Source organism: Oryctolagus cuniculus, chromosome 14 (assembly GCF_051225735.1).
Source record: "Oryctolagus cuniculus isolate XC-2025 breed Fujian yellow rabbit chromosome 14, ASM5122573v1, whole genome shotgun sequence".
Lineage (NCBI taxonomy): Eukaryota > Metazoa > Chordata > Mammalia > Lagomorpha > Leporidae > Oryctolagus > Oryctolagus cuniculus.
Window position 1 is genome coordinate 43,162,839 of NC_142880.1, and position 26,925 is coordinate 43,189,763.

Consider the following 26,925-nt stretch of genomic DNA (forward strand, 5'->3'; position numbering starts at 1 on the left):
AATGGATTCTGCTCTATGCACTTACCTTTACAAACAGAGATGTGATCTTCTCAGAGGTGTTGTAGTAATGAGAGATGCTATAGATCATTTTAATCGCACTTATAAGGGTAGGAATGGCATCAATCATGGATATCTGGAAGATATCACAAAGTTTTCAAGGAAAAAATCATACTCAGAAAAATTCTAATTAGAATAGTCTAATCATTCCATCTTCATTAGAATAAAGTTTAACATAATTTTATTTAAAGTTTTACCTAATGTTTTACATGAATATATTTAACAATAATTGTTTTTATTTTATATATTAATCATATATGGTTAATCAAATTGTATTTCTTATATGATTAATCAAATTATATTTCAATTCAAAATCTATAAACTTGCTGTTAATGACAAGCAACAGAAAGTTAACAGTTATTAATGATTAACTGTCAATAAGTTAATTTTTTTTTAACTTTTATTTAATGAATATAAATTTCCAAAGTACGATTTATGGGTTACAATGGCTTCACCCCATACCGTCCCTCCCACCCACAGCCCTCCCCTTTCCCACTCCCTCTCCCCTTCCATTCACATCAAGATTCATTTTCGATTATCTTAATATACAGAAGATCAGCTTAGTATACATTAAGTAAGGATTTCAACAGTTTGCTCCCACACAGAAACATAAAGTGAGGAATAATAGATGATTTTTTTAAAATGATGATGAAATCAGATCTGTCAATAAGTTAATTTTTAAAAAAATAAAAGTCAACACTTCCTAAAGGTAGAAGATATTTTAAAAAACAACCAAGGATGAATTATCCTATTGTTCTTTGAGGTATAGTCCAGAATGTCAGTTGTAATACAAATGATCTTCAAAAACTTCATGGAAAAATGTATTTTACTAGGAAAATATACAGAGTTTAACATTTTTTGCATCAATATAAATCTATATTCTTTTTTTGACAAAGTTTTTGAAGTGCCTTCATATGTATGGAAAATGTAACACATAATAAGTGCTTTTTCTCATAGACATCTTTACTCATAGAGTCAGATTAGAAATATGGCATGTGAATAATTTCATTAAGAATGAAAAGGAGCTTCAAAATCTGCCCACCAGACTGTATCATCTATGAACTCAATGTCAACATTCAGTCCCACTGGTGCAGAGAGCATCATCTGCAGGCTAAAGGTGTAGAAATCCTCAACTCACAGGGTCACTGCTGTACAAAGGATCACAGCATTTCTCAAGGGTGTACAAGTATTTGACATTGTCCTTGGCTTCATTAGCTGCATCAGTGATTCGAATATCCGTCTCCCGCCATATCTATGCACAATACAGGAAAGCAATTTTAATGCAATCACTCACAGAGACACTTCCCCTGCAACAACTCCTAAAATCGCCACAAGGCCCTTCACTCAGATTTTCAGTGTGTTCTCCGCGTCTTACCTAAAACTGAATCCAGAGGGGTGAAGGAGAATGCTACTCTGAAGAGCGATTTTTCATATTTTACTACAATTTTAAAAGTATCTCGTCCAAGCCTTCTCTTATAAAAACCTATGCTACAAAGAAGCACAGAGCACCAAGAGGGCAGACCCTCCCCTTAAACCCACGTCTTCTCCCCTGAACTGCCTAACTTCCATTTATTCTGTCTTCCCTTTTATAGCCCAAACTCCCATTCCCTAAACTCCTATACTTGTGTTTATCCACTGATACAGCAATTGTTGATAATTACCAGCTATATGCCAGGACTTTAATATAATTTGGGAAATTCAAAATTGAAAAGATAATATAAAAACTTGGGGACACTAAAAGGAAATGACTTAGCATAAGCCAACACATTCAGTTGACTTTATGAAAGTCCTACTGAGCAAATTTCTGAATGGTATAACATGCTCACCTCTCATATTTCATCGAGCCTTGATTTAAGGTAAATCTAAATCACATTCATTGATACAAATTGCTATTAAAATTATTAGCTGGATTGAAACATCCAACAAATGCTCAAAAATGATCTTTATGGCAGCAGTGCCAGGTGAGTTAGGCAGCCTCTACCACAGCCCCTATTATCACCAACTTCTTGTATTCATACTCTTGCATCATATCTTCTCCTTGCATGCTAAATGTAATGACTTGCTTTTTAAAAAGAATGTAACAAAAGTGATGGGCTGGGGCTGGTGCTGTGGTGTAGCGGGTAAAGCCACCGCCTGCAGTGCCAGCATCCCATATGAGCGCTGGTTCGAGTCTCAGCTGTTCCACTTCCAATCCAGCTCTCTGCTGTGGCCTGGGAAAGCAGTAGAAAATGGCCCAAGTCTTTGGGACCCTGTACCCATGTGGGAGACCTGGAAGAAGCTCCTGGCTCCTGGCTTGGATCGGTGCAGCTCCAACCGTTGTGCCAACTGGGGAGTGAACCAACAGGTGGAAGACCTGTCTCTCTCTCTCTCTCTCTCTCTCTCTCTCTGTGATTCTGCCTCTCAAATAAAATAAATAAATCTTTTTTAAAAATTGATGGGCTATCACTCCCAGGAATAGTTTATGAAAAGACTGTGATATCTCTATTGAATTCTCTCATACTCTCTTCCTTGCTCCTTGTAAGGGAAGTCAGCTGCTATGCTGTAAGCCACCATACTGATGCCCTATAGAAGGGAAAGGAACTGAAAGGAGCCTCCAACTAACATCCAGCAAGGAACTGAAACCTGTAACAAATGTGGAAGCAGATCTCCCCAGCTGAGCATTCAGATGTGCCAACCTCCTGACGGCAGCCTCATGAGAGACCCCGAGTCAGAGGAACTCAGTTGTGCTGTACCCTGATTCCTGACCTGGAAACTGTGAGATAAAAATGCTGCTAAGTCTTGGGGTAATTTATTTTGTAGTATAAAACTAATATATTAGGACTAAAAAATAAGCACAGATAAGTTTTCATTATTACCACTTCTAGCTAGCCTAAATTCATAATATATATATTGATATTAGCAGGTTATATCTTAATTACTTGCAATGCCCTCTAATAATATATATCCACACATATACACTAGCCAACAAATTCTTTAATTCAAAGTCTATTTCCACACCATCCAAAACTATATAAGGATAATATCCAATCTTAAAGGCTTATCATAAAGATATAATAAGGGCTGGCGCCATGGCTCAATAGGCTAATCCTCCACCTTGAGGCGCTGGCACACCGGGTTCTAGTCCCGGTCGGGGCACCGGATTCTGTCCCAGTTGCCCCTCTTCCAGGCCAGCTCTCTGCTATGGCCAGGGAGTGCAGTGGAGGATGGCCCAAGTGCTTGGGCCATGCACCCGCATGGGAGACCAGGAGAAGCACCTGGCTCATGGCTTCGGATCAGCGTGATGCGCCGGCCACAGCGGCCATTGGGGGGTGAATCAACGGAAAAGGAAGACCTTTCTCTCTGTTTCTCTCTCTCTCTCACTGTCCACTCTGCCAGTCAAAAAAAAAAAAAGATATAATAAAATTTTTCTGTTCATAATTACTCTATGAAATTATTCATAGAGAAGTCTCAATTATATTTCAAAAGCCAAAATAAAGGGCTGATAACCTTCAGAAGTCTTGACTTTGCAGCAGCAAGGACTGCCAAAACAGCCTTCACATCAGGGCTCTTCAGCTCCTCCAAAAGATAGTTAAACTTGGATAATCTCTTTTTCCAGTACTCCAACTCTGCTCGGGGCCCGACGTCATCTGACTCCTTCCGCAGCTGGTTGTTTTCAGCAAGGACCTGCAAAACGTGGGGGGGGGGGGGGGGGAGGGTGAGCCATTGAGAGGGGCTAGAGGCGTGAAAGTTATATATAAGCTATATAAGCAAAATAAGGAAAAAAATTGTATTATCTAAATCATGGTATATTTTGTTCATTTACAAACTGTGAATGAGTTTCTTACTAACTTGTCTCCATTTTCAAAACTTCAACAAAAATTGAGTTGACTTTTCTCATTGAAAAACACTTCATTAATGAACTTTTGAAGGCCCTAATTTTGTAAATCTTGACTGTTCCTTTACTATATAAACTTGGAGCACTATAACAATAGATAATCCTATGTCTGCAGCTCTTAAATTCTTTTTTTTAAAGATTTATTTATTTTATATGAAAGTCAGAGTTACAGAGAGAGGAGAGCAGAGAGAAAGAGAGAAAAAGAGAGAGGTCTTCCATCCAATGGTTCACTCTCCAATTGGCTGCAACACCTGGAGCTGTGCCAATCCAAAGCCAGGAGCCAGGAGATTCTTTCAGATCTCCTACGCGGGTGCAGGGGCCCAAGGACTTGGGCCATCTTCTACTGCTTTCCCAGGACATCACAGAGAGCTGGATCAGAAGAAGAGCAGCCAGGACTAGAACCGGCGCCCATATGGGATGTCGGCATTTCAGGCCAGGGCATTAACCTGCTGTGCCATAGTGCCAGCCCCAACAGCTATTAAATTCTAATTACATTGGTTGGTGCCACGGCTCAATAGGCTAATCCTCTGCCTGTGGCGCCGGCACCCCAGGTTCTAGTCCCGGTTGGGGCGCCGGATTCTGTCCCGGTTGCTCCTCTTCCAGTCCAGCTTTCTGCAGTAGCCCAAGAGTGCAGTGGAGGATGGTCCAGCAGTCCTTGCGCCCTGCATCCTCATGGGAGACCAGGAGAGGCATGTGGCTCCTGGCTTCAGACCAGCGCAGTGCTCCAGCCACAGTGGCCATTGTGGGGTGAACCAATGGAAAAAGGAAGACCTTTCTCTCTGTCTCTCTCTCTCACTGTCCACTCTGCCTGTCAAAAAAAAATTCTTGGAGTCACTGTGTACTTAGTCCTCATGTAGGATCTCTGTCCTTAATATGTTGCTCAATGTGAATTAATGCTATAACTAATACTCAAACAGTATTTTACACTTTATGTTCTGTGTGGGTGCAAACTGATGAAATCTTTACTTAATATATACTAAACTGATCTTCTGTATATAAAGAAAATTGAAAATGAATCTTGATGTGAATGGAATGGGAGAGGGAGAGGGAGATGGGAGGGTTGCAGGTGGGAGGGAAGTTATGGGGGGGAAAGCCATTGTAATCCATAAACTGTACTTTGGAAATTTATATTTACTAAATAAAAGTTTAAAAAATTCTAATTACACTTACTTTTTGGTGAAATGTCCACCTTCATAAAAAAAATCTTTTATTATAAGCCTTAATCTCCCTTTTGGAGAAAATGCTCAATTAGAAAACTCCTTATATGTCTACAGAGATTGCAGTTACATAAGTATATAAAGTCACTTATTATGATCTCTTGCAATTCTTACTCCCTTCCTAACTAACAAGTAATCTCCACCTTGAACCTCTCATCTTTATAAGGACTTGCAGTAAAACAAATGAGAATGTCATATAACTTCATCTATCAACTGGTTCAGTAACAGGGAATCTGAAATGGACGTTGGTTTCTGAAAGTTACCTGTTCAGTCTGTCTGATCCATACTTTCATACAACCCTCTACTTTTTCCAAAGTCTCAGGATTATTAGCCAGAGTCAAGTAGTCTATTGGTTCCTTCAGGGTTTTCAGTTGAAATATCTCACACTTTTGAAAATTCACCTAATTAAAACAAAAAATAAATAGTAAGATAATGGTTTTAAAAACCAGACACACATTTTTTGGTCAACCCTTAAGTCTAGACAGATCCTAAAGGGATCCTTTAATCTAAACTATCTCCATCAACAAAGATACTTGGAAGTATGGTGTACAATATATAATGACCAATCTCCCCTATGCATTGAATAGCACTTAAGATGTTTGATTCTTGCATCAAATTTAGAGAAGAAAGAGAGAGAAAGGGGGGGGACAAATCAAAACATCACAAGATTAGGAAATTAATAGGAAATGTGAAAATTATCTAGTCAATTTATAAAGCAGAACAGAGAGTTAGCAGGGCAGGGGGTGAAAGGGTAGTTCCTAATCTATTTTTGTTTTGTTTTGTTTTGTTTTGTTTTGACAGGCAAAGTGGACAGTGAGAGAGAGAGACAGAGAGAAAGGTCTTCCTTTTGCCATTGGTTCACCCTCCAATGGCCGCCGCGGCCAGCACACCGCGCTGATCCGATGGCAGGAGCCAGGTGCTTCTCTTGGTCTCCCATGGGGTGCAGGGCCCAAGCACTTGGGCCATCCTCCACTGCACTCCCTGGCCACAGCAGAGAGCTGGCTTGGAAGAGGGGCAACCGGGACAGAACCCGGTGCCCCGACCGGGATTAGAACCCGGGGTGCTGGCGCCGAAAGGCAGAGGATTAGCCTAGTGAGCCACTGTGCCAGCTAAATCTATTGTTTATTGTTTGGAACTAAGGAAAGATAAAGACTTTCATATCCCTGTCAACCACATCCTTACAGTTGGAAAGTTCAATGGTAAACACTTGGATTCAGTTCAGGGGACAGGAAAGTGCACTTTGACTTGCCAAAGACACCTAATATGTTTTTATACACAAAATACACAAACTTCACAAAAAGGACTTCTCTATTTGATTAGGACTTCCTGGCGAAAGTACACCTGGTACCTTCAGTTCTCAGGCCCAATCTAACTTTACCTATAGTCCAGCTCTGTTGTGTCTTTCAATGTGTTCAGAAGAGACATAGCTATTTGTCACCCTCAAACCCCAGCAGGGCCAAGGAACCACTTTTCAAAGCTCAGGTCCCACCCCTGGTAAACCAAAGAGTGCCCTAGGGGAAATGGAAGAGAAAAGCATTTGTTGGGTGAAAGTGTCCCTGCTACTGGGGCCTGCCCCGGGGAACACAACCACCCAGAACATTTCTCTCAAGGTTTTCCATTTACTTTGGTCAGCTTTCCAATAAGCCCTGACCCCTGATGGTTCCTGGCCCTGCCTCCCAAGCTCATCACTGCTCAGAAGTGACTGCAATCCATTCAGAGCCCAGGCTCTGCATCTGATGTTTCCCCATGGGGCTCAGAGATGCTACTCTTTCCTCCTTGAATCAGCCTCCATTCTCTATCTTCTTCATTTTGCTTCTCACTGGGAAACACCAAGGCCAACCTACCTCCACTCATTTCCACGTGCCTTAAGCTCAGGCTACAGCAGCCCAGATGGGCCTTCCAGAACTCCCCCTTAGGGTCCCAGAAACCTTAAGGAGCCAGCTCAAAACCCATGACCTCTCCCACTCAGTGGAGTACCTCTCCCATGAAGAGACATCCCTTCTGCTCCTGTAATTCTTTTCTTATACTATTAAGTAGAAGTCTACAAAAAACACTGATCTTTAAATAGAATGTCAATAATTTCATTTGGTACAACCTGGATTGGCCTACATCATAGTAAATTGCAAACATAATTCAGCTGTTGGCAGGGGTCATACAATTCCTGTCTGGATAAAATTTGCTCAACTCCTCAACCACATATACTTTGGTGACAAGAATAATCTCCCCTCTTGGGGCTGGCCTTGTGGCTTGGCAGGTTAAGCCACTGCCCACAACACCAACATCCCACTGAGTGCCAATTCAAGTCCCAGCGCACTTCCAATCCAACTCCCTGATAATGTTCCTGAGAAAGCAATAGAAGATGTCTCAAATGCTTGGACCCTTGCACCCATGTGGAGACCCAGATGGAGTACAAAGCTTCTGGCTCCAGCCTGACCCAGACCCAGTCATTGTAGCCATTTGGGGAGTGAGTCAACAGATGGAAGATCTGTCTGTCTCTCCCTCTCTCTATCTCTGCCTTTCAAATCAATAAACAAATATACAAAAAGAAGAAGACTCCCCCTCGGCATCCCAAGAGAATCAGTGTCCCCTAGAGAGAAGGGCAGATTGTCACTTGCCATGTGTATCATTGGAGCCATTTCTCTACCCCCATACACACCTGATCTCAACTCTGTCACCTTCCAGTTCCCTTATTTCCTCTATCCTCTCTCCCACCTCCCCCCAGAACACACACACACACACACACACTGTATTCTCACCCTCTGCCTCAAGTGATCACAAACACAGGGAAATAAAATCTCACATTTGCCATACATACACTTAAAGGCCCTTTTAGACACTGGCGGAACCATAGGATCAACACTCTCTCCCCAAACTCATCAATTTTCCTTTCCTTCTTCCTATCTCTTCATGATTTCCTCTCACCCCTACACACACACACACACACACACACACCACTCTTGCTCCAAATTCTTTCATTCTAGGATACACAGCAATGCCATGAGCATTTCATACTCTTGACTTCATAAACATTCAACACATCTAACTGAGAAAAATCTTGAATCATTGCCAACAATCTTATGAAACCCTGGAATGCATTCATCACACGTATTTTAGATCAAATCTAGTCACCACCATATCTTGAGAGGGCAAAAATAATTGTCAAGAGAATTTTTTCAAGATTTTCAACCTGGTGGAATTAAGACCATCCGAAAGAAATATCATCCACTTGTATATTACATTTGCTGACCATCTGGTCATTTTAAAGGGACAACTTACTCATCCTTACCTTCTCCTTCAAACTCTCCTGTGCACCCAACAGGACATTCACAAAACCTTCCAGAGAGTTCAGGAACTCTTGCTGGATGTTAGATGCTTCCTGAAGACCCTGGAGCTCACCCCAGCCATGGCTTGTGGCCCTGAGTGCAGGGATGAAGATGTCTGACAGCAGCCGTCTCATGCTGTTCAACAGGCCCCCATCTGCAGTATCCAACATGTTGAAGCTCACCTCCTGGGAAGCAATTAGTATATTCTTCACTGCAAAAATTATCCTCAACTGCAACATAGCTTCTAAGTCATTTCTAAATATTGTTAATTAATCAAATCTCAAGTGTATCTGCCCAACAATTTGCCATTTTGATACTCTGGTTAAAAAATAAGCTTTAGACTATCCTCAAATACAATTAACAGAATATATGCAAGAAATTAATAGAACACCAGATATTTTCTGTTTTATTTTCTCCAAAAAGACAATGTACCCAACAAGGACTGGGGAGATTTTTATGGATGTACTTCACTGTACATAAAAGTTACATATGCACCTGTAGAAACCTTATTCTAAATGTACCAAAATTACCACTACGTGAACTGTATATGGAAAATTCTCCTGAAAAGGAGGGACCTCACTGTATACACATACACAATGTTAAATCAATTTTGTTAATAAATACTAAGCCTTCTTAGAACATTTTAGGGAAATGTCCTCTTAATTGCTTACTTTAAATGCTTTAAAACTATTTCTTTGGAAGTAGTTTTAGATATTGTAATGAACACGATGGTTGTTCCACAAGGAGGGACATTTTTGTGCAGTTTACATGAATTTGGAAATCTGGGGTTAATATTAACTGCTGCCCTTACCCGATGGATGTTCTCAGGGGTGATGGCTTTGGAAGGGTCAGGCCTAATGAAGAACACACACACTCCTGTAAGAGCAACATCTTTTCCCTCGGTCACGAACACCTTAGTTTTTTTTATCTTTCCAGAAACAGGATTTCCCCCTCCTGGAGAGCCAAGCTGTCCTACAATGCAAAAGAATCGTAGTTTCACAGATCCTATTTGTAGTTTATATTTCCTGTTAAAATACCATCATCTTTAACTGGTCTATGTGCCCTGGCTGGGGCCACCCCTTGAACAATCTCCAGCTTGAGCCCTAAAGAGATCTAAAATGATTAGCTTGATTCCAGATCACAGATTCACTTCAAAATTGTTGCTCAGAGCAGGGCAGTGAGGAAGAATCAGGGGTAGAAAATATCCATCGGTGTGGCTTGTTCCAGGACCTTTGCTAGGAACCTTTTCCACATTGCTAAAACTCACAACTGTGATACAGCTCTGACCTGTTGCAGGTCACATAGCCACCAGATGGCAGAGCCATGGTCAAAAATTAGCTCAGGGGCCAGCCCCGTGACGCAGTATGTTAATCCTCCTCCTGCAGTGCTGGCATCCCATATGAGTGCCGATTCTAGTCCCAGCTGTTCCTCTTCCCATCCAGCTCTCTGCTGTGGCCTGGGAAAGCAGTAGAAGATGGCCCAAGTCCTTGGGCCCCTGTACCCACATGGGAGACCAAGAAGAAGCACCTGGCTCCTGGCTTTAGATGGGCATAGCTCCAGGCGTTGAGGCCATTTGGGGAGTGAACCAATAGGAGGAAGACCTTCCTCTCTGTCTCTCCCTCTCACTGTCTGTAACTCTACCTCTCAAATAAATAAATAAAATCTTTAAAAATAATTAGCTCAGGAGGCAGGTGCTGTGGCACAGTGGATTAAGCTGTCACTTGGAACACCCACATCCCATATCAGAGTACCTGGGATTATGTTCTTCCTGGTTTTTGGTCCAGCTTCCTGCTAATGCACACCCTGGGTGGCAGCAGATAAGCCCCAGTAATGGAGTCCTAGCCACCCTGGCTTCAGTGTAGCCAGTCCTAGCTTTTGCAGGCATTTAAGGAATGAACCAACAGTCAGAGATCTCTCTCTCTCTTTCTCTTTCTCTCTTTCTCTCTTTCTCTCTTTCTCTCCCCCTTCCTCCCTCTCAAATAAATATAAATAATAAATAAACTTTAAATAAAAAACTTAAAAAACACAGCTCTGGCTCCAAAACTCAACACCCTCATTTCACCATGCTTATTTATACAGTTCTGGCTCCAAAACTCACTACTCTCACTTCCCCATGTTGTATTTACACTGTCATAGTCAGTGTAGCTGGCCAGTCCTTTAGTACATTGCTAAAGTCTAGATGGTGCAGAGGTAAAACCATGTGGTGATTAATGTGTGGGCCCTGGAGTCAGACTCCAATTGCTTCAATCTACAGCTGAAATTCCTAGCCATGTGATATTGGGCAAGTTACTTAATCTTTCATCCACTGGTTCACTCCACAAATGGCTGCAATAGCCAGAGCTGGGCCAGGCTGAAACCAGGAACTCCAAACTCCATCCAGGTCTCCCACATGGTTGGCAAGTACCCAAGTATTTGGGCCATCATATGCTGCTTCCAATGCATGTTAGCAAGCAGCTAGATCAGAAACAGAGCAGCCAGGAATCCAACCAGTACCCCAGTATGGATGTGGGCATTGAAAACAGCACCTTAATCTGTTGCACCAAAACATTCTCCCCAACTTTTAGTTTTTAAACAAGTATATTCATACTCTATGCCAAAAGCAATAACTATTTTTCCTTCTCCTCAAAATGGCAATAAAGCATGTTTTTATTTGAGGGACATAGAGACACAGAGAAAGACATCTCATCTGCTGGGAATGGATTCCTGCAATGGCCAGGATTGAGTCAAGTCAAAACCAGGAGCCTGGAATTCAATGCAGGTCTCCCATATAAGTGGCAGGAACCTGATTCCTTGAGTCAACACTGCTGCCTCCTAGAGTCTGCATAGCAGGAGGCTGGAGTCAGGAGCTGCAGCTGCCTAGCAAATCCAGGTACTCTAATGGAATGTGAGCCTCTTATCTGGCATCTTAACTGCTAGGCTAAATAAACACCCCATGATATTTTGTAACATATTCATATATGTCTCTAGTTAGGCCTTAAAATATAAATCAATCTACTGGAAAGCAGAAGTCCAGCTGAGTCCACAGAAAGATTTGCAAATTTTTCCTAAATGAAAGAACTAAACTTGTCATTCAATATTACACATTTAAATCAGAATCAATAAAAAAATAAGCATAATATAATAGCTAAAAATTTTTTGCAATGCTTCTTGATAATAATTCCTATGTTAGCAAGAAATAGTGCCTATCCAGATGAGAACAGATGGCCATTAGAAGTTCCAGAACATATATAATCTCCTTTATTATTCCCCTCTTGCCAGCACAGCAAGAGACAGAAAACAAACCACCTCCAACAGAGTCCAAGCAGGCAGGCTAAATGACCAGCATTATCTGTGCTCTATGCTTGAGATGGAAACAGAATTTCTTTTTATAAGATTTACTTATTTGAAAGTCAGAGTACAGAGATAGAGAGACAGAGAGAGATCTTCCATCAGCTGGTTCACTCCCCAGAATGGCCACAACAGTCACAGAGAGGCCAGGCCAAAGCCAGGAACCAACAGCTTCTTCCAGGTCTCCCATGTGGGTAGCAGGGCCCTAAGCACTTGGGCCATCTTCTGCTACTTTTCCCAGGCCATTAGCAAGGAGCTGGATCAAAAGTGGAGCAACCGAGACAGGAACCAGCGCCCATATGGGATGTCAGTGTTTCAGGCGACGCCTTTACCCACTAAGCCACAGCCTAGTCCCAACAAAATTTCTTCCCAGGACCACATCCACCATACTTCTGGCTCCCCTACATCACTTTCCATCCCCATATCTACCCCACTGCTGCTCCTCTACCCACCCCCATCCCTGAAGTAGTAAGAGGTTTGCTCAGTGCCCACAGTGGCTTTCTTCTTTGTGCCAATCTCCAACAAATCTGAGGACATATTACTGGGTCATTTAACATCAAATTTGTATACCTGTTTCTGCTACCTCCATATCCTGATAGTAAAACATAAGGTGACGTAGACCTCCAACAGCAAAAAGCTGATCAATTCTTTCAATCTGTAAAAAAAAAAAAAAAAGGCAGAGTAAGTTCTGTTCTGATTTACAAACTTCTAAACAGTCAATAGCACAGTTTCAAATTCATATGAGAAGAATAAAGATAAAATCTACATATTTTCTGATATCTACATATTTTCTGATATTTACATATCAGAAAAGCCAGTATCAAAAAAGCAGAATATAGCAAGAATGTGGAAAAACTGGGAGTCTTGTGAACTGTCAGTGGGAAAGTAAAATGGCGAAGCCATTGTTGAAAATGTCATTAAGGTTCCTCAAAAACTGAAGAAGAGAATTACCATACAATCCAGCAACCCTACCTCTACTGCTTTCCCAGGCCATAGCAGAGAGCTGGATGGGAAGTGGAGCAGCTGGGACTCAAACTGGCACCCATATGGGATGCCAGCACTGCAGGTGTGGCTTTACCCACTACACCACAGAGCCAGCCCCAAGAAGGCAATTTTTTTTTTTTTTTGACAGGCAGAGTTATACAGTGAGAGAGAGAGAGACAGAGAGAAAGGTTTTCCTTTTTTCATTGGTTCACCCCCCTAGTGGCCGCTATGACTGGCGCGTTGAGGCCAGTGCACTGCGCCGATACAAAGCCAGGAGCCAGGTGCTTCCTCCTGGTCTCCCATGTGGGTGCAGCGCCCAAGGACCTGGGCCATCCACTGCACTCCTGGACCACAGCAGAGAGCTGGACTGGAAGAGGAGCAACCAGGACAGAATCCAGCACCCCGACCAGGACTAGAACCCTGGGTGCCAGCGCCGCAGGCGGAAGATTAGCCTAGTGAGCTGCGGCACCAGCCCAAGAAGGCAATTTTAACATATGTTACCACAGTGCTTCTTTACACCTTGGAAACATTACGCCAAATGAAACAAAATCAATCACAAAAGGACAAATATTTTATGATTCCAATTATATAAGGGACTTAGCATGCTCAGATTCCTAAAACTGTGGTGGCCAGGGTCTGAAGAGAAAGGAGAATTGGTAAGTTGTTGTTTAATGGAAATAGAATTACTGTTCTGCAAGATAAAAAGAGTTCTAGGGACTTTCATACAACAAGGTGAATTCACTTAATACTAAACTCAACACTTATAGTGGTTAAATTGGTAAATTTTGTGCTGTGCAAATTTTGTCATAATTCAAGAAAACATTTTAGAGGATAAAAGCTAGCCTGAACATTTAAGTGTGAAAATAAGCCCCCTTCAGTTTCCACTACATTGTAGACAAGAGTTAAACCGTTATACCTAAAGCAAAAAAAAGTTGGCCTGTTCCCTTGGTTGAGAATGCTGCAAGAGCAAGGAGAGAATGAGAGATTCACCTCCCAGCCCAAGCAGTAGAGGATCACTTCCATCACAGCCAGGAATATTACTCTTGCCATGTTAGCCTTGCTTTAGAGTTGGGGCCAGCTGGTTTCATCAAACTCCTAGGTTCTAACATTTCTACATCCTAAGGTTGCCATAGCAGTTTGACTTGGGATTCCTACAGTACTGAATCTTTGCCCCTTTATTCCACCAATATTATCCCAAATCCAGATGTGTGAATTGGGATGCAGAAGAAGTGAAGTATTTCATCTCTAGAATAACTTCCCCAAGACTGGATCATCTATGTGGCCCTTTCTCCTTCCATGCCTCTGTTTTGGAGGGAATAATATTACCTACCTCCAGATATTGAATGAAATCATATAAAATGTCACTTAGAACAGGGAATGACACATGGTAAACATTCAAACAATGTTAGCAATGATGAGAAGCAGAAAGGCATAGGATAGTTTCTTAACTGCCTCATGTCTTATCTGTGTTCCTTCCCCCCGCCTTTTGGTTTTTTTTTTGTTTGTTTTTTTATTTTTTGTGTTGTTATTTTGTTTGTTTGTTTATTTTTTCGTCTAATGCCTAGTCTTAAAAAAACACCTTCTGGGGCAGGTGCTGCGGCGCAGCAGGTTAACACGCTGGCCTGAAGCGCCGACATCCCATGTGGGCACCAATTCAAGTCCCAGCTGCTCCACTTCCCATCCAGCTCTCTGCTATAGCCTGGGATAGCAGTGGAGGATGTCCCAGGCCCTTGGGCCCCTGCACCCACATGGGAGACCTGGAGGAAGCTTCTGGCTCCTGGCTTCAGATCGGTGCAGTTCTGGCCATTGTGGCCAACTGGGGAGTGAACCATCGGATGGAAAACTCTCTCTCTCTCTCTCTCTCTCTCTCTCTCTGCTCCCCCTTCTCTCTGTGTAACTCTGACTTTCAAGTAAAATAAATAAATATTTAAAAAAAAAAAAAACCTTCTAGAATTATCATAGGGCTTCTGAAATTCTGATATCCTCAATACCCAGGAAATGGTATCTTCCCATTTCTGGCCATCTCCATCCAAGCACAAATCACCAACCAAACCACAGGCTTTGAAGAGAAATTACAGCAGAAAATAAATTCAAAGTCAGGAACAAAAGTGTTAGCTGCACAACCAAAGTTAAAGCCACAAAACCATGACACCATTCAGTCGCCAAGCCTGGAAGACAGGATCAGTACAAAAAAAAAAAAAAAAAAAAAAAAAGGAAAGAAAGAAAAAGAAAAGGAAGAAAAGAAAAAGATAAGCAAGCACCTTGAGAGGAGATTGCATTCCCCTTCCTCACGTTCTAAAATGGTGCAGAAGCCCAACATCTTTGGATGTAGAAATGTCAGCCACACCATCAGAACAGTGGAACTCAAGTAATATTATAATCTCCCCTCTCAACCTAGACAGCTGGAGAGCCCTAACTCACTCAGCCACCACCACAGGGCAGTGTCCATGGGCCATCCATACCCCTCATGATCAAGTCAGTGACAACACCCACACATCGCACCTGATTGCCATCCAGAATGGCATCCTCCACTTCAGTTTTGTTCAGGTCCAAACAGGAAGCTACAATTGCAAATAAATACTCATGCCTCCCATCCAGATGAGCCCGCTTGGCTTCCTTCTCTTCCTTCAATCGTTGCTAAAAGAAAAGAATAAAAATGTTGTATGCAAAACACAGTTCTCAAATGGATTAATTTTGTATAATCATTTCATACTATTGTTTTTTCAAGTCTTACGTATTTAGATAACAGACAACTTTAATGGTACCAGTTTTTAAATACTATCTTCTATTTTTAGAAAAATGTTATTTCTCCCATGAAAAATAAAGTGTGCTCCTGTTTTGAAACTGCATAATACTTAGAAGCCAAAAGAGGGAATATAGATAATTTACCAAACAGAAATTATTACACTAACATTTTGTTCTAAATCTTTACAGACTTATTTCTACACACATGTGAGCATTTAACAGATACACAAAAAGAGAGATTTCCATTTTTGTGAACACTTTGCTAAGCCATTAGAGAAATATTCTTCTACCCAACTCCTATCTTTCTTGTCTATATACAGGTTCATATTTGGGCTTGAAACTAATTCATGAGTTCCACTGCTCACTTTTTGAGTATGGGTTGCTAATTGAAATAACAGGGTATATTCAACATACCAGTGTGGGAAGTTTGAAACATAGCTTTCCATATGCTCTATGCTCATACAAATATGACAAATACACAATCTACATTTATATTCTCTCTTAACAATGTATCATGGACTTCTCTCTAGTTTAATTCAGACCAGCCCAACCTGTATAACAGCTGCAAAGCATTCCACAGGGAAGTACCATAATTTAATCAACTTTTGGACACTATTAGAGATTCAGCTTCCAATGCAATTCTTAAAATAAACACATTACCCTTAGTGACAACCAGTTGCTCCCACTAGGAAGAAAGTTGACCCATCTGGATCCCTTCTTTTAATCAAGAAAAATTCAATAAATTCCAAATGTGTGCCAGCACTACAGATGCAAAAACTACCCAGAACCCTCAAAAAAGCTAAGAGTCTGGCCAGGTGACCATGGTAAGGCAGCACAACAGTTGCTACAGAGGCCTAAGATTTATGAGTCCCTAAATGCAGGAGTATTCATGGGTTTTCACACAAGAGCAAAAAGATGATCTGCCACCCTTTCCTAGGGTGACAGTAGAGCTTTCAGGAAGAGGCAGCATAAGCCAAGATCGAAGGAAAGTTAACCACACTCCCCAGAATAGAAGAGTTTGGGCACATGCAAAGGCCAAGAGGCATAAGAAAACATGTTAGTGCAGGCACTGTGGCATAGTAGGTTAACCCTCTGCATGTGGAGTTGGCATCTCATATGGGCACTTGTTCAAGTCCCAGCTGCTCTACTTCCAATCCAGCTCCTTGCTAATAGCCTGGGAAAGCAGCAGAGGATGGCCCAAGTGTTTGAGCCCCGTACCCACGTGGGAGACCTGGAAGAAGCTCTTGGCTCCTGGCCTTGGATCGACCCAGCTCTGGCCATTGTAGCCATTTAGGGAGTGAACCAGCACATGGAAGATTTCTCAGTCTCTCTCTCTCTCTCTCTCTCTCTCTCTCTGCAACTCTGCCTTTCAAGCAAAATAAATAAAAATCTTTCAAAAAAAAGAAAATAAATCACATTTGGTAAACTATAAGACAGCCAGATTGAACTATGAAGGACTAAGAAAACATAATAGGATATGAGAAAGAAGTCAGATCATAATCTGGCTGAAAAGCCCATGAGAGTATTTCAGGCATGGAAAGCCAAGACACTCTGGCAAAAGATCTCTGTGAGTGAGATCCCAGTGGAAAGAACAGGCCATCAAAGAAGGAGGTACCTTTCTCTGAAGGGAGGAGAGAACCTCCACTTTGACTATGACCTTGTCTAAACAAGATAAGAGTCGGAGAACTCAGAGGGCTTCCATAGCCTTGGAAACTCATGACTGGTGCATAGGGAGATTACTGATGCCATAGACAAGAGTGTTGGTAAAGTCAACAACAGGAGTCACTGTGCACTTACTCCTCATGTAGGATCTCTGTCCTTAATGTGCTGTGCATTGAGATTTAATGCTATAACGAGTACTCAAACAATATATTTCACTTTGTGTTTCTATGGGGGTGCAAACTGTTGAAATCTTTACTTAATGCATACTAAACTGATCTTCTGTAAAAAAAAAAAAAAAGAAATTATCAATTCCCAACTTGACTCTCACTGGGATTAAACATGACAATAGGTCTGATTTGATTTCATCATCATTTAAAAAAAATCATCTATTATTTTTCACTTTATGTTTCTGTGTGGGAGCAAACTGTTGAAATCCTTACTTAATGTATGCTAAGCTGATCTTCTGTATATTAAGATAATCGAAAATGAATCTTGATGTGAATGGAAGGGGAGAGGGAGTGGGAAAGGGGAGGGTTGTGGGTGGGAGGGACGGTATGGGGGGAAGCCATTGTAATCCATAAGTCGTACTTTGGAAATTTATATTCATTAAATAAAAGTTAAAAAAAAAAGAAAAAAAAAAGAAGTCAGATCATAAGCCATTTGGGAAAGACTGCATAAGAAAATGTAAATGCCACTGAAATCCATGAAGAATCGCTGATAAGTTTCAAATCATGAGAGATAGATATTAAAGTATATGTGCATCTCAAAAAAATCCACCATTCTGACAAGAGTAGAAAGTGGACAGGAGTGACATAGGCCTAGAGGCAGCCAAGGGGATCATGGTGGCTGGCATTCCTGAGACAAGGAACACATCAGAGGAACAGGTGGAAGCAGCACAACCACAGGTTGAGCTTCTGGGTGTGCTGGATGCAAGGATGGTTCAATATACAAGGGTAAGTGGCAGGTAGACCACTGTCACACGGATCTGGAGAAAATCACACTGCAGATACAGATATGGGCACAGGTTCTCAACCCAGCACTACTGACTTTGTAGGCCCAACCAGTCTTGTCCTCTGCAGTTCTGTCTGTGCCTGGTGGTGTATTTAGCAGCATCTTTGGTCTCCCAGCTTGTAGACACTAGTAGCTATCCATTACCAGCTTTTAAGAATGAAAAGTGTCCACAGACATTGCCAAACATTCCCTGTGTGACAAAATTACCAACACTACTCCCCACCATAGAGAACCATCAATATAATATACACATAGACAGAGATAGAGATAAATAAGACTGCAGTATAAAAAACTGCATGGTATCATGTGCAGTTATGCAGTACAAAATCTGCAAAAGAGCATGCAATAGCCCTTTCACCCAGCAAGTCGTATGTGTCAAGCAAAATGAATAAATCACAAGTTAGAATGTGGCTTTCTAACAAAGATATGGAGAAAAAAGATAAGAAGAAACTTGAGAAACACTAATAAGTCAGGAGCAAGGAAGGAAAGAAATGCAAATGTGGAGAGCTGACCATGAGTGCACAGGACGTGGAGAGGGAACCCAGAGACAGCAGCATCTATACACCACAAGATGCCCAATTGTACTAACGTCATAGAGAACTAAATGGGTTAATTAGGATATCTTTAGCTATTGTATTCATAAGGTGAATGCGGCATTCCACAGCTATTTGGCAATGTGACCATGCCACTAACTTATCTAGAGAGAGACTGAATTTCCCCTCCCCTTGAATTTGGCTGGCCCTGTTACTACTTTCAACCCAAAGAATCTGGGGGTAAATCACTTGGTGAAACTTCCTAGGCTACTTTATAAGACATCAGAATCTTTTGTGTTTATATTTAGAATGTTCCCTGGAACTCAGCTGTGGGGAGCAACTCGGACTAGACTGTTACTGGAATTAAGACTTATTCTATGCATCTGCTCTCCCACAATATGGCGCTGAGAAGGGAGTAACAACTTCTACGTAGCTGCCTCTCGCCAACTTGAGTGATGACCTGCAGGAGCTGATCCTGCTCCTGATTGGAGGAGAGCAGCATACTCGGCGTGTGGGTAGCAGAGTTGGGATTGGTGGAAGAGGACTATAAAGGAGGAGAGAGACAACATGCACCAGGAACATCTATCTGAAGGAACACCTGAGCAGCCCCCGAGAGAGCCGGCCAGCGGTGTGCCGCTCCCCTGCGGAAGTGGGGAAAGTGGCAGGGGGAACCGCCCTTCCACGGAGGTGGAAGGATCGGTAGCCAACCCGGGAAGAACCAGCAGCAAACCCAGGGAGGGCCGAGCAGATAAAAGAACAACGCAGGGTCCTGTATTGCTCCTCCATGAAGAGGGGGAGCGACATAATGGTGCCGTGACTCGGATAGGAAGCCTAGGCAGGGTTTAGTGTCGTTCCTCCATGAAGAGGGGGAGCGACACTCAGCCACCATCCTGTAAGTCTAAGCCATATGAAGAGACCACATGAATGAAAACCAAGACATTCTAGGCAATAGTTTCAGCTGACCTCCTAGCTGACACACCAACTTTCAGCCACATATGTAAGCCATCTTGGACATTCTGATCAATGTAAACAGTTCAGTCAATGCCAGCCAGCAGCAGAACCACCTAGCTGAGTCCAGTCACCCACAGAATCAAGAGAGATAAAAGATGATGGCTGTTGCTTTAGGTTCTTACCTTTTTTGGTATATTTTGTTACACAGCAATAGATAATAATCTGTTTAGAATAAAGTCATTTGTTGGACAGGATGCAAATGAATTCAGACTTGAATAAGGAATGATTGGATGGGCAGGCAATGTGGTATAGTGGATTAAGCCACCACTTGGAATGCCTGAACCCCGTATCACAGTGCCAGTCCAAGTCCCTGCTCCTTTGTTTCCACTCCATCTTCCCTCAATACAGTAGAAAATGACTCAAGGTCTTAGGTTCCTTGCACCCACATGGGAGACCCAGATGGAGCTCCTGGCTCCTAACTTTGAACTGACTCAGCCCCAAATGTTATGGGCAGTTGGGGAGTGAACCAGCAGATAGAAGACCTCTCTCCTTGTCTCTCCCTCTCTCTTCATCACTCAGCTTTTCAAATAAATGTTTTTTAAAAGATTGGAAAAACATAAATATAAAGATACTAAATACAAACTACTTTTTCCAAAAACTTGACTCTAAAGAAAAAGAAGGTGGTACAAGTAGACAGAAGAAACTTTAGAGGCAGGAGAGGATTCTTAAAATAAATAAGTATCACAAAGAAGTAAGGATGAAAAAGTTGGGGATTTCAGTGTGATTGAAGGGTCGTTGCTAATCTTGTTTAACTTAAGTTCATTTCTCTGAAACTGAAGGACTACCTGAGAGGCAATTCAGTTGTTGGGGAGATGATTAAGATTTAAAAAATAAACAGTATACCCATTTTCTTACTATTTCTCTCTTAAAAGGAACACAGGTCATGACCCAACATATACATTTCATAAGCATCAAATCACTGTAAATGTAAATATTTTCAAATGTCACCAAAAGAATAAAGATGCCCTGCTGTTCTAAACTGTTTTCTCCCTTCCTGGCAGGGGAAAATAAAAGCCTTTTCTCAAAGTGATCTCTCTGAGCTTGCACTAAAAGTCTTAACAGCTTGAGAACACAGGGGTCAACCAGGGGATGGAGGAATTCTGCAAAAGAAAGAGAAAGCAAATGCTCAAAACCTAAAAGAAACCAACGAAGTAGTGAGACACAAGACTTGAGAGGTAAGGCAACCAGAGTCCTAAAAAAGACAAAATTTAAAGAAGATTCTGCTATGGCAATACATTACTCTATGATTCAACTTTAAAAGATTCCCAAGGGGAGAAAATATTCAAATGGAGGAAAGGGGAGACTGGTCCCAAAAATAGGATATGGTTATTCTATTTTACTTAAATATCACAGAGGGGAAAAAAACTTTCAAAACAGTTTTAGGCATGCAAAGAAAATCATCAGCATTTTTAAGTAAATGTTCTCAAAAACTATTTTTAAAAGCATGTTGAGTTCACTATATTCTTACCTAAACTGATCATTCTATCTTCTAAAAACAAGTAGTATAAAGTAAACCCTCCTGCCATGTAGAAGAAAGACCATGATGTTTATCAATCTCAACTTTCAGTTCCTCACACAAAGGTATCCCAGTACAATGAGATTTTTTATTTGTTTTTCACTACCATAAAGAGCCAACAATGTCAAACAAATATTTAGTGATCAGATCAGTGCACTGTCAGTCCATAAGCCTGATCCTGAAGCATTGTGGTTGCTAGGCAACTACAGCTACGGGCACTCAGGTGACTGCCTCTCTGGGGCTGGCATATCCACCTGGCCTTGGGAATGTCCAGGACACTTGAAGAGTAAAAGCAGAATGGGATTAAGAAGGCAGGAAATAAACTATGAAATGATTTTTCTTCCCAAGTCTTAAGACTGCTGTGTGTTGCATAAGTAAGCACCAACATACAGGGTGGGGAGTATGGCCAGAAACCTCTTGAGTGCTCAAGAAAACCTTGAGCAGTATTAAAGCATTTCTGTAGTTTCTGAAAACATGTATTCTTAACTCTTTGGGATAGGAAAGTGGATAATGTGCTGCCTAACAGGAAATGAACACTGCTTCCCAGGTATGGCAAATGTCCCACTAAGAAAGGAGCACTGAATATAGAGTGGGTGGCAGGTTCTAATCCCAGGTCTGCCACTAATTACATGACCTTGCAACTGTCATTTAACCTATGTTTCAGTTCTCTCAACTCCAATTCTGAAGTTGGACCAGGTGACAGCTAATGTCCATTCCTCCTCTAACATGCGGGCTAATTATCATGTGTTCAAAAACTAAAATAGATGAGATTCTAAAATACAAATCCAAATAAAGATCCCAACACTATGTACTTTCCAAAGGTTCTAAGACTTTTTCTCAAAATCAATCCATCCATCCAAGTTTTTAAAAATACTAATCTTTAACACTGCATAACCAAAGTCCATGCAGACTTTCTTTTTTTCTTTAAGATTTATTTATTTATTTGAAAGGCAGAGTTACAGAGAAGCAGAGGCAGAGAGAGACAGAGGTCTTCCATCTGCTGGTTCAGTCTCCAAATGGCCACAACGGCTGGAGCTGCACCAATCTGAAACCAGGAGCCAAGAGCTTCCTCTGGGTCTCCAATGTGGGTGCAAGAGCCCAAGGACTTGGGCCATCTTCTACAGCCTTCCCAGGCCATAGCAGAGAGCTACATCAGAAGTGAAGCAGGCCGGCGCCGCGACTCACTAGGCTAATGCTCCACCTTGCGGCGCCGGCACACCAGGTTCTAGTCCCTGTCGGGGTGCCAGATTCTGTCCCGGTTGCCCCTCTTCCAGGCCAGCCCTCTGCTGTGGGCAGGGAGTGCAGTGGAGGATGGCCCAAGTACTTGGGCCCTGCACCCCATGGGAGACCAGGATAAGAACCTGGCTCCTGCCATCGGATCAGCGTGGTGCGACGGCCGCAGCGCACCGGCCGCGGCAGCCATTGGAGGGTGAACCAACGGCAAAAGGAAGACCTTTCTCTCTGTCTCTCTCTCTCTCACTGTCCACTCTGCCTGTCAAAAAAAAAAAAAAAGTGAAGCAGCCAGGACTCGAACCAGTGGTCATATGGGATGCCAGCACTGCAGGCAGCAGCTTTACCTACTACACCACAGCACAGGACCCCATGCAGACTTCTATATACATACTCTGTATAAAGTACTCACACCATCCATTGGTCTCTTATTTTGGTTATAGGTTCATAAGCCCCAATATAGAGGAGACCTTGTAGAAATGGAGATAAAAGTCTGAACTTGACCAGTGGTTGTGAAGACTAAACTGCATGAGGTCTCAAGATAATAGTAAATCAATCAGCACTTGAATTAAAATAGCATGCCCAAGGCACACAGTTGGACTAGAGGTGGAGATGCCCACATCCCATATCAACTCCCATCTCTGCTCCAAATGCCAGCTTCCTGCTAATGTGCACCCTGGCAGGCAGCAGATAATAGCTACAGTAGTTGGGTACCTGTCACCCACATTGGAAGATCTGATTCAGTTCTGGATCCTGGCATCACCAAGGATTTGACCCTAGACATCAAAATTTAGATGAAATACAACTTAGTAATTATGATCTTTTTAACTGTACAACTGCTTAAGCTCGCTCTACCCTTAAAAAGCTCTGCCTTCTTGACAAGTCAAGTTTGCCTTTGACCCAGACCCAAACCCACCCTCACTAACCCCATTGGATAGAAGTGGATAGAGGGTGGGGATATTAGGTCCAAAAGCCTCTTTGTGCAGAAACACTATTCTCAAACCCTCCTGAGGGGTACATTTTGTGCTATTAATCCTGGCTGTTTTGCTAACTATAGCTCTGCTAGTCATTGTTTGCTTGTCTTCCATGTATATAGCCTAATCTATCATCTCTCCTGAGCAGTAAAACAAAATGGGTACCAACTGAGTCTCACCATTAACAGATGAGTCATCTGAAATGTCACTCTCAAGCAACTGAGTTATTAAGTGCTGGAATAAATCCTTCTAGATCAATGTACATCCAAGATTGCAAATCCAGTTTTAAGTCAATAGGTTCCTGGGCCTTTGATGCTATAGTGACTCAGCAAGGACCACTACAAGGAATTACAGTTCTTTTCTAATTTACAGTGAATATAACTCAATTCACTTAGTTTACATCCCACTTAAATGTGTTAAATTATAGAAACTGAGAGAAGCAGTTCTCTTACTCATTTCCATTTAAAGCACTCTGAACAAGTTAATCCCATTTCCATGGTTTCCAGCTTTTCTCTTTTAACCCCCACAGAACCCATTTCCCTTCTCCCCATCTCTCCAAGAGAAGGAGGCTGCCCTGGGAGGAGGCTCCTGGGCCCATCCTTCACCTTTCTTCAACTGGCTGGGAGAACTATGGTGCAGAATTCCCACTCCTTGCTGTGCCCTGGAGCCTTGCCTTCTCCTGTTCCCTTTTCCTCCCATCTCTCCGCGGGGAGGGCCTCCTTCCTGAATTGAGAGCACTTCTAAAGGGAAAGAGGCTGGAGGCTGGCTAGTCCCGCTGCAGCAGGTGGCACCTCTATGCCCTCCTTTGTGTAATGGGAGCTTCACTCTCCCTCCACTGCATGTGGGAATAAGATTTAGACTCTTGTACATTTTTACTGGAATTTTCAGGGCCCCTAAGTCTCACTAAATACTAACTCCCTTATCTGTCATTTTCCTCAGGCAAACAAGATTCTGTTTACCAGGTACTGCATGTGAATTTTTCATCCAACCAGCCCAAAACCTACCATAAGTGTATTCCCCTCACTATAACCTCTCTTCCCTGAACATTCCATCATCCAAAGTCTAACTTCCAGTCTGCTGTTGTTACAGAAACCTGGGGTAGGAAAAATCCCTTCATTCAAACAGGCACAAGAGACAGCGGAAGATCCAAGCAGTTTATTAACGCCAGCGGGCTCCCTGGAATCATTTCCTGAGGACTGAGCAACAATCCCAAGTTTCGCACAATGTTTATAGGTTCATCAGCATCATACCTTAACTGTTCCAGCATTGGTGGGTTTAAATTGCAGCCTGTGTGCCTTAGGACCACACTTTCAATGGCCGGGGGGTCTGGTATGTTTGTAGGAGAGATACCAGGGGCAGATTTATAGGACAGATTTATGACTGGAGTTGACAGAAGCAGAGCTTAGGACATCTTCCCTCCCTGGACAAGATACCAGTGGGCAGCTGTTTCACTAGTTAATAGCAAGCAGCCACTTTTCAAGGATTGTGTTGGGGTGGAGGGATCTGCTTTTCTTTCTTTGTCGCTGGTTGCAGCCGCATTTCCTCTACACTGTCTGCCCACCAAATTGCTGGGCTTGAAATGACACTTAAAGGGTCTTCACAGACAGTCTTTCTTCAAACCTCACAGTGATTCCAACCCAAAATCAGAAATATTTCTTGTACAGTTCCAAGAGTTCCCTTTGGCAGCAGGGGCCTTTAATTCAAGTGACTTTTACCCATACTCTTAACAAAATATAATGTCACCATTCACATTATACAAGGATACTTCAAAATATTCATAGGAAGTAGAATTAGATAAATTTATGCTAGTGCAAAAAAATGGCATTCTGTGCAGTTTTTTCATAATTTCAATTTTCCATGAACTTTCTGAAAAATCCCCCTCATATCTGTATTAGGAAAAAACTGCACATAGTTCAAAAATTTTTGCACCAAAATAACCATTTTCTACTTGAAAGACAGAGAAAGATAAAGCTCTCTTCTGCTAGTTGACTCCACAACAGCCCAAGTGGGTCAGTTTAGAGCCCAGAGCCAAGAACTTAAACTAAGTCTCCCACATGGGTGGCAGGGACCCAATTAGTTGAGGCCACATCACCTGCTGCCTCCTAGGCTGTGCGTCAGCAGGAACAGTTAAGAGTAGCAGCCAATTTGTGAACCCAGACACTTCAATGTAGGATGTAGGTGTGCTAGTAAAATGGTACAGTCTTATCTGTGGTGCAATCTATGCCCCAGACAGCATCCTTGGCTCTAGCCCCCGCTGCCATTGCTAGAGGCCAGGTTACCAAATGGCCCAACCACAGGTATCAGATCCACCCCCACCCTAATAGAATTTGCTGCTCCTATTTACCTACCCCCTGCAAAGGTATAATAGGACCTGCTTCCTGCACACGTGCTCTCTCTGGATCTCACTCTCTCTCTCTCTCTCTCTCGACCCCCCCCCCTTAACTCTCTTGCCCTCTCCCTCAGTCCATCAGGCTTCCCCCACCTGACAATAAACCTTTCCTCTAACTATGGTATATGGTGTGTTTTGTGGTGGCCCTACAAGGTATCCTGACCAGTGGCTTAATCACTAAGCCAAACTCCCAACCCTAAATCTTTTCAGTCCATTTCCACAAACATTTTGAAGCACCTTCACCTGTGGCATAGGGTGACTCTCCAAAACTTCCCTCTTTCATACAATAAACTAACAAAGCTGCTGCTCATTAGAATCACCTGGAATGTTAAAGAACCAATGCCTGACCTCCTATCCCCAAGAAGGTTTGTATTATCTGGTTGAGAGTGGGCACCAAGCACTGGCATTTCTCCAAAGCTCCCCTGACTATTCTATAACCAAAAATGTAGGATTTAGGCAAAAGAGGGACATGGGAACAGTGGCAGATATTCTGAAACAACTGACTGCTGGAGCTTGTTTTTCAGATGTGCCAGGAAAATATACCTTCCAACACTGTACTCCGGGCCAGCATGACAAGCAAAACTGCGAGAGACCAGCCTGAGTCAGGCCTCTGAACACACTAAGCATGAAAATGTGAGTTGCTTAAGAAGGAAGGGCCTTGCTGCTGCCCCGGTCCCTTTCTACATCCCTGATACTCTCCTAACCCTTGCTATAAAAACCCTGGCAAACTACTTCTCAGGGAGGCAGTCTCTTTAGAGAACTTTCCTTTCCCATAGTCTCCTTTACTTGTCATAAGTCAATAAACTTTCTTCCAAGCAGCTCCACTTGAGGCTGATCATCTGCAGACACCCCCCAAGCAAATGGATCCCTTAGGTCCACGGACAACTCAGATGAGCATCTCAGCCTGAAATCAACAATCAAAGTGAAGTCATTTTTATGAACTGATTGCGGATGGTAAATATCAGGCTCTCCCTTGAGAGGAGACCCTAATAGAGTAGGTTCAAGTGATAAGAGTGAGGCAGAGAATTAGGCAACAGAGCTGAGAGGTTTCCAGCAGTCTCTGTGTCTTAGC

The 26,925-nt window shown here is 42.4% G+C and overlaps 1 protein-coding gene across 3 annotated transcripts in view; it reads right to left on the reverse strand.

Annotated features, from left to right (window-relative positions):
• DNAH5 (dynein axonemal heavy chain 5) overlaps positions 1-26,925 on the reverse strand; it is a 319,159-nt gene that overhangs the window by 229,300 nt on the left and 62,934 nt on the right. For all 3 annotated transcript variants that reach the window (XM_051853566.3, XM_089312625.1, XM_089312626.1), the window contains exons 2-9: positions 15,285-15,419; positions 12,369-12,453; positions 9,283-9,443; positions 8,435-8,656; positions 5,412-5,549; positions 3,544-3,720; positions 1,196-1,309; positions 26-133 (exon numbers count right to left, since the gene is read on the reverse strand). In XM_051853566.3, the coding sequence (XP_051709526.3) occupies positions 26-133; positions 1,196-1,309; positions 3,544-3,720; positions 5,412-5,549; positions 8,435-8,656; positions 9,283-9,443; positions 12,369-12,453; positions 15,285-15,419 (1,140 nt within the window). The remainder of the gene's footprint in view (positions 1-25; positions 134-1,195; positions 1,310-3,543; positions 3,721-5,411; positions 5,550-8,434; positions 8,657-9,282; positions 9,444-12,368; positions 12,454-15,284; positions 15,420-26,925) is intronic.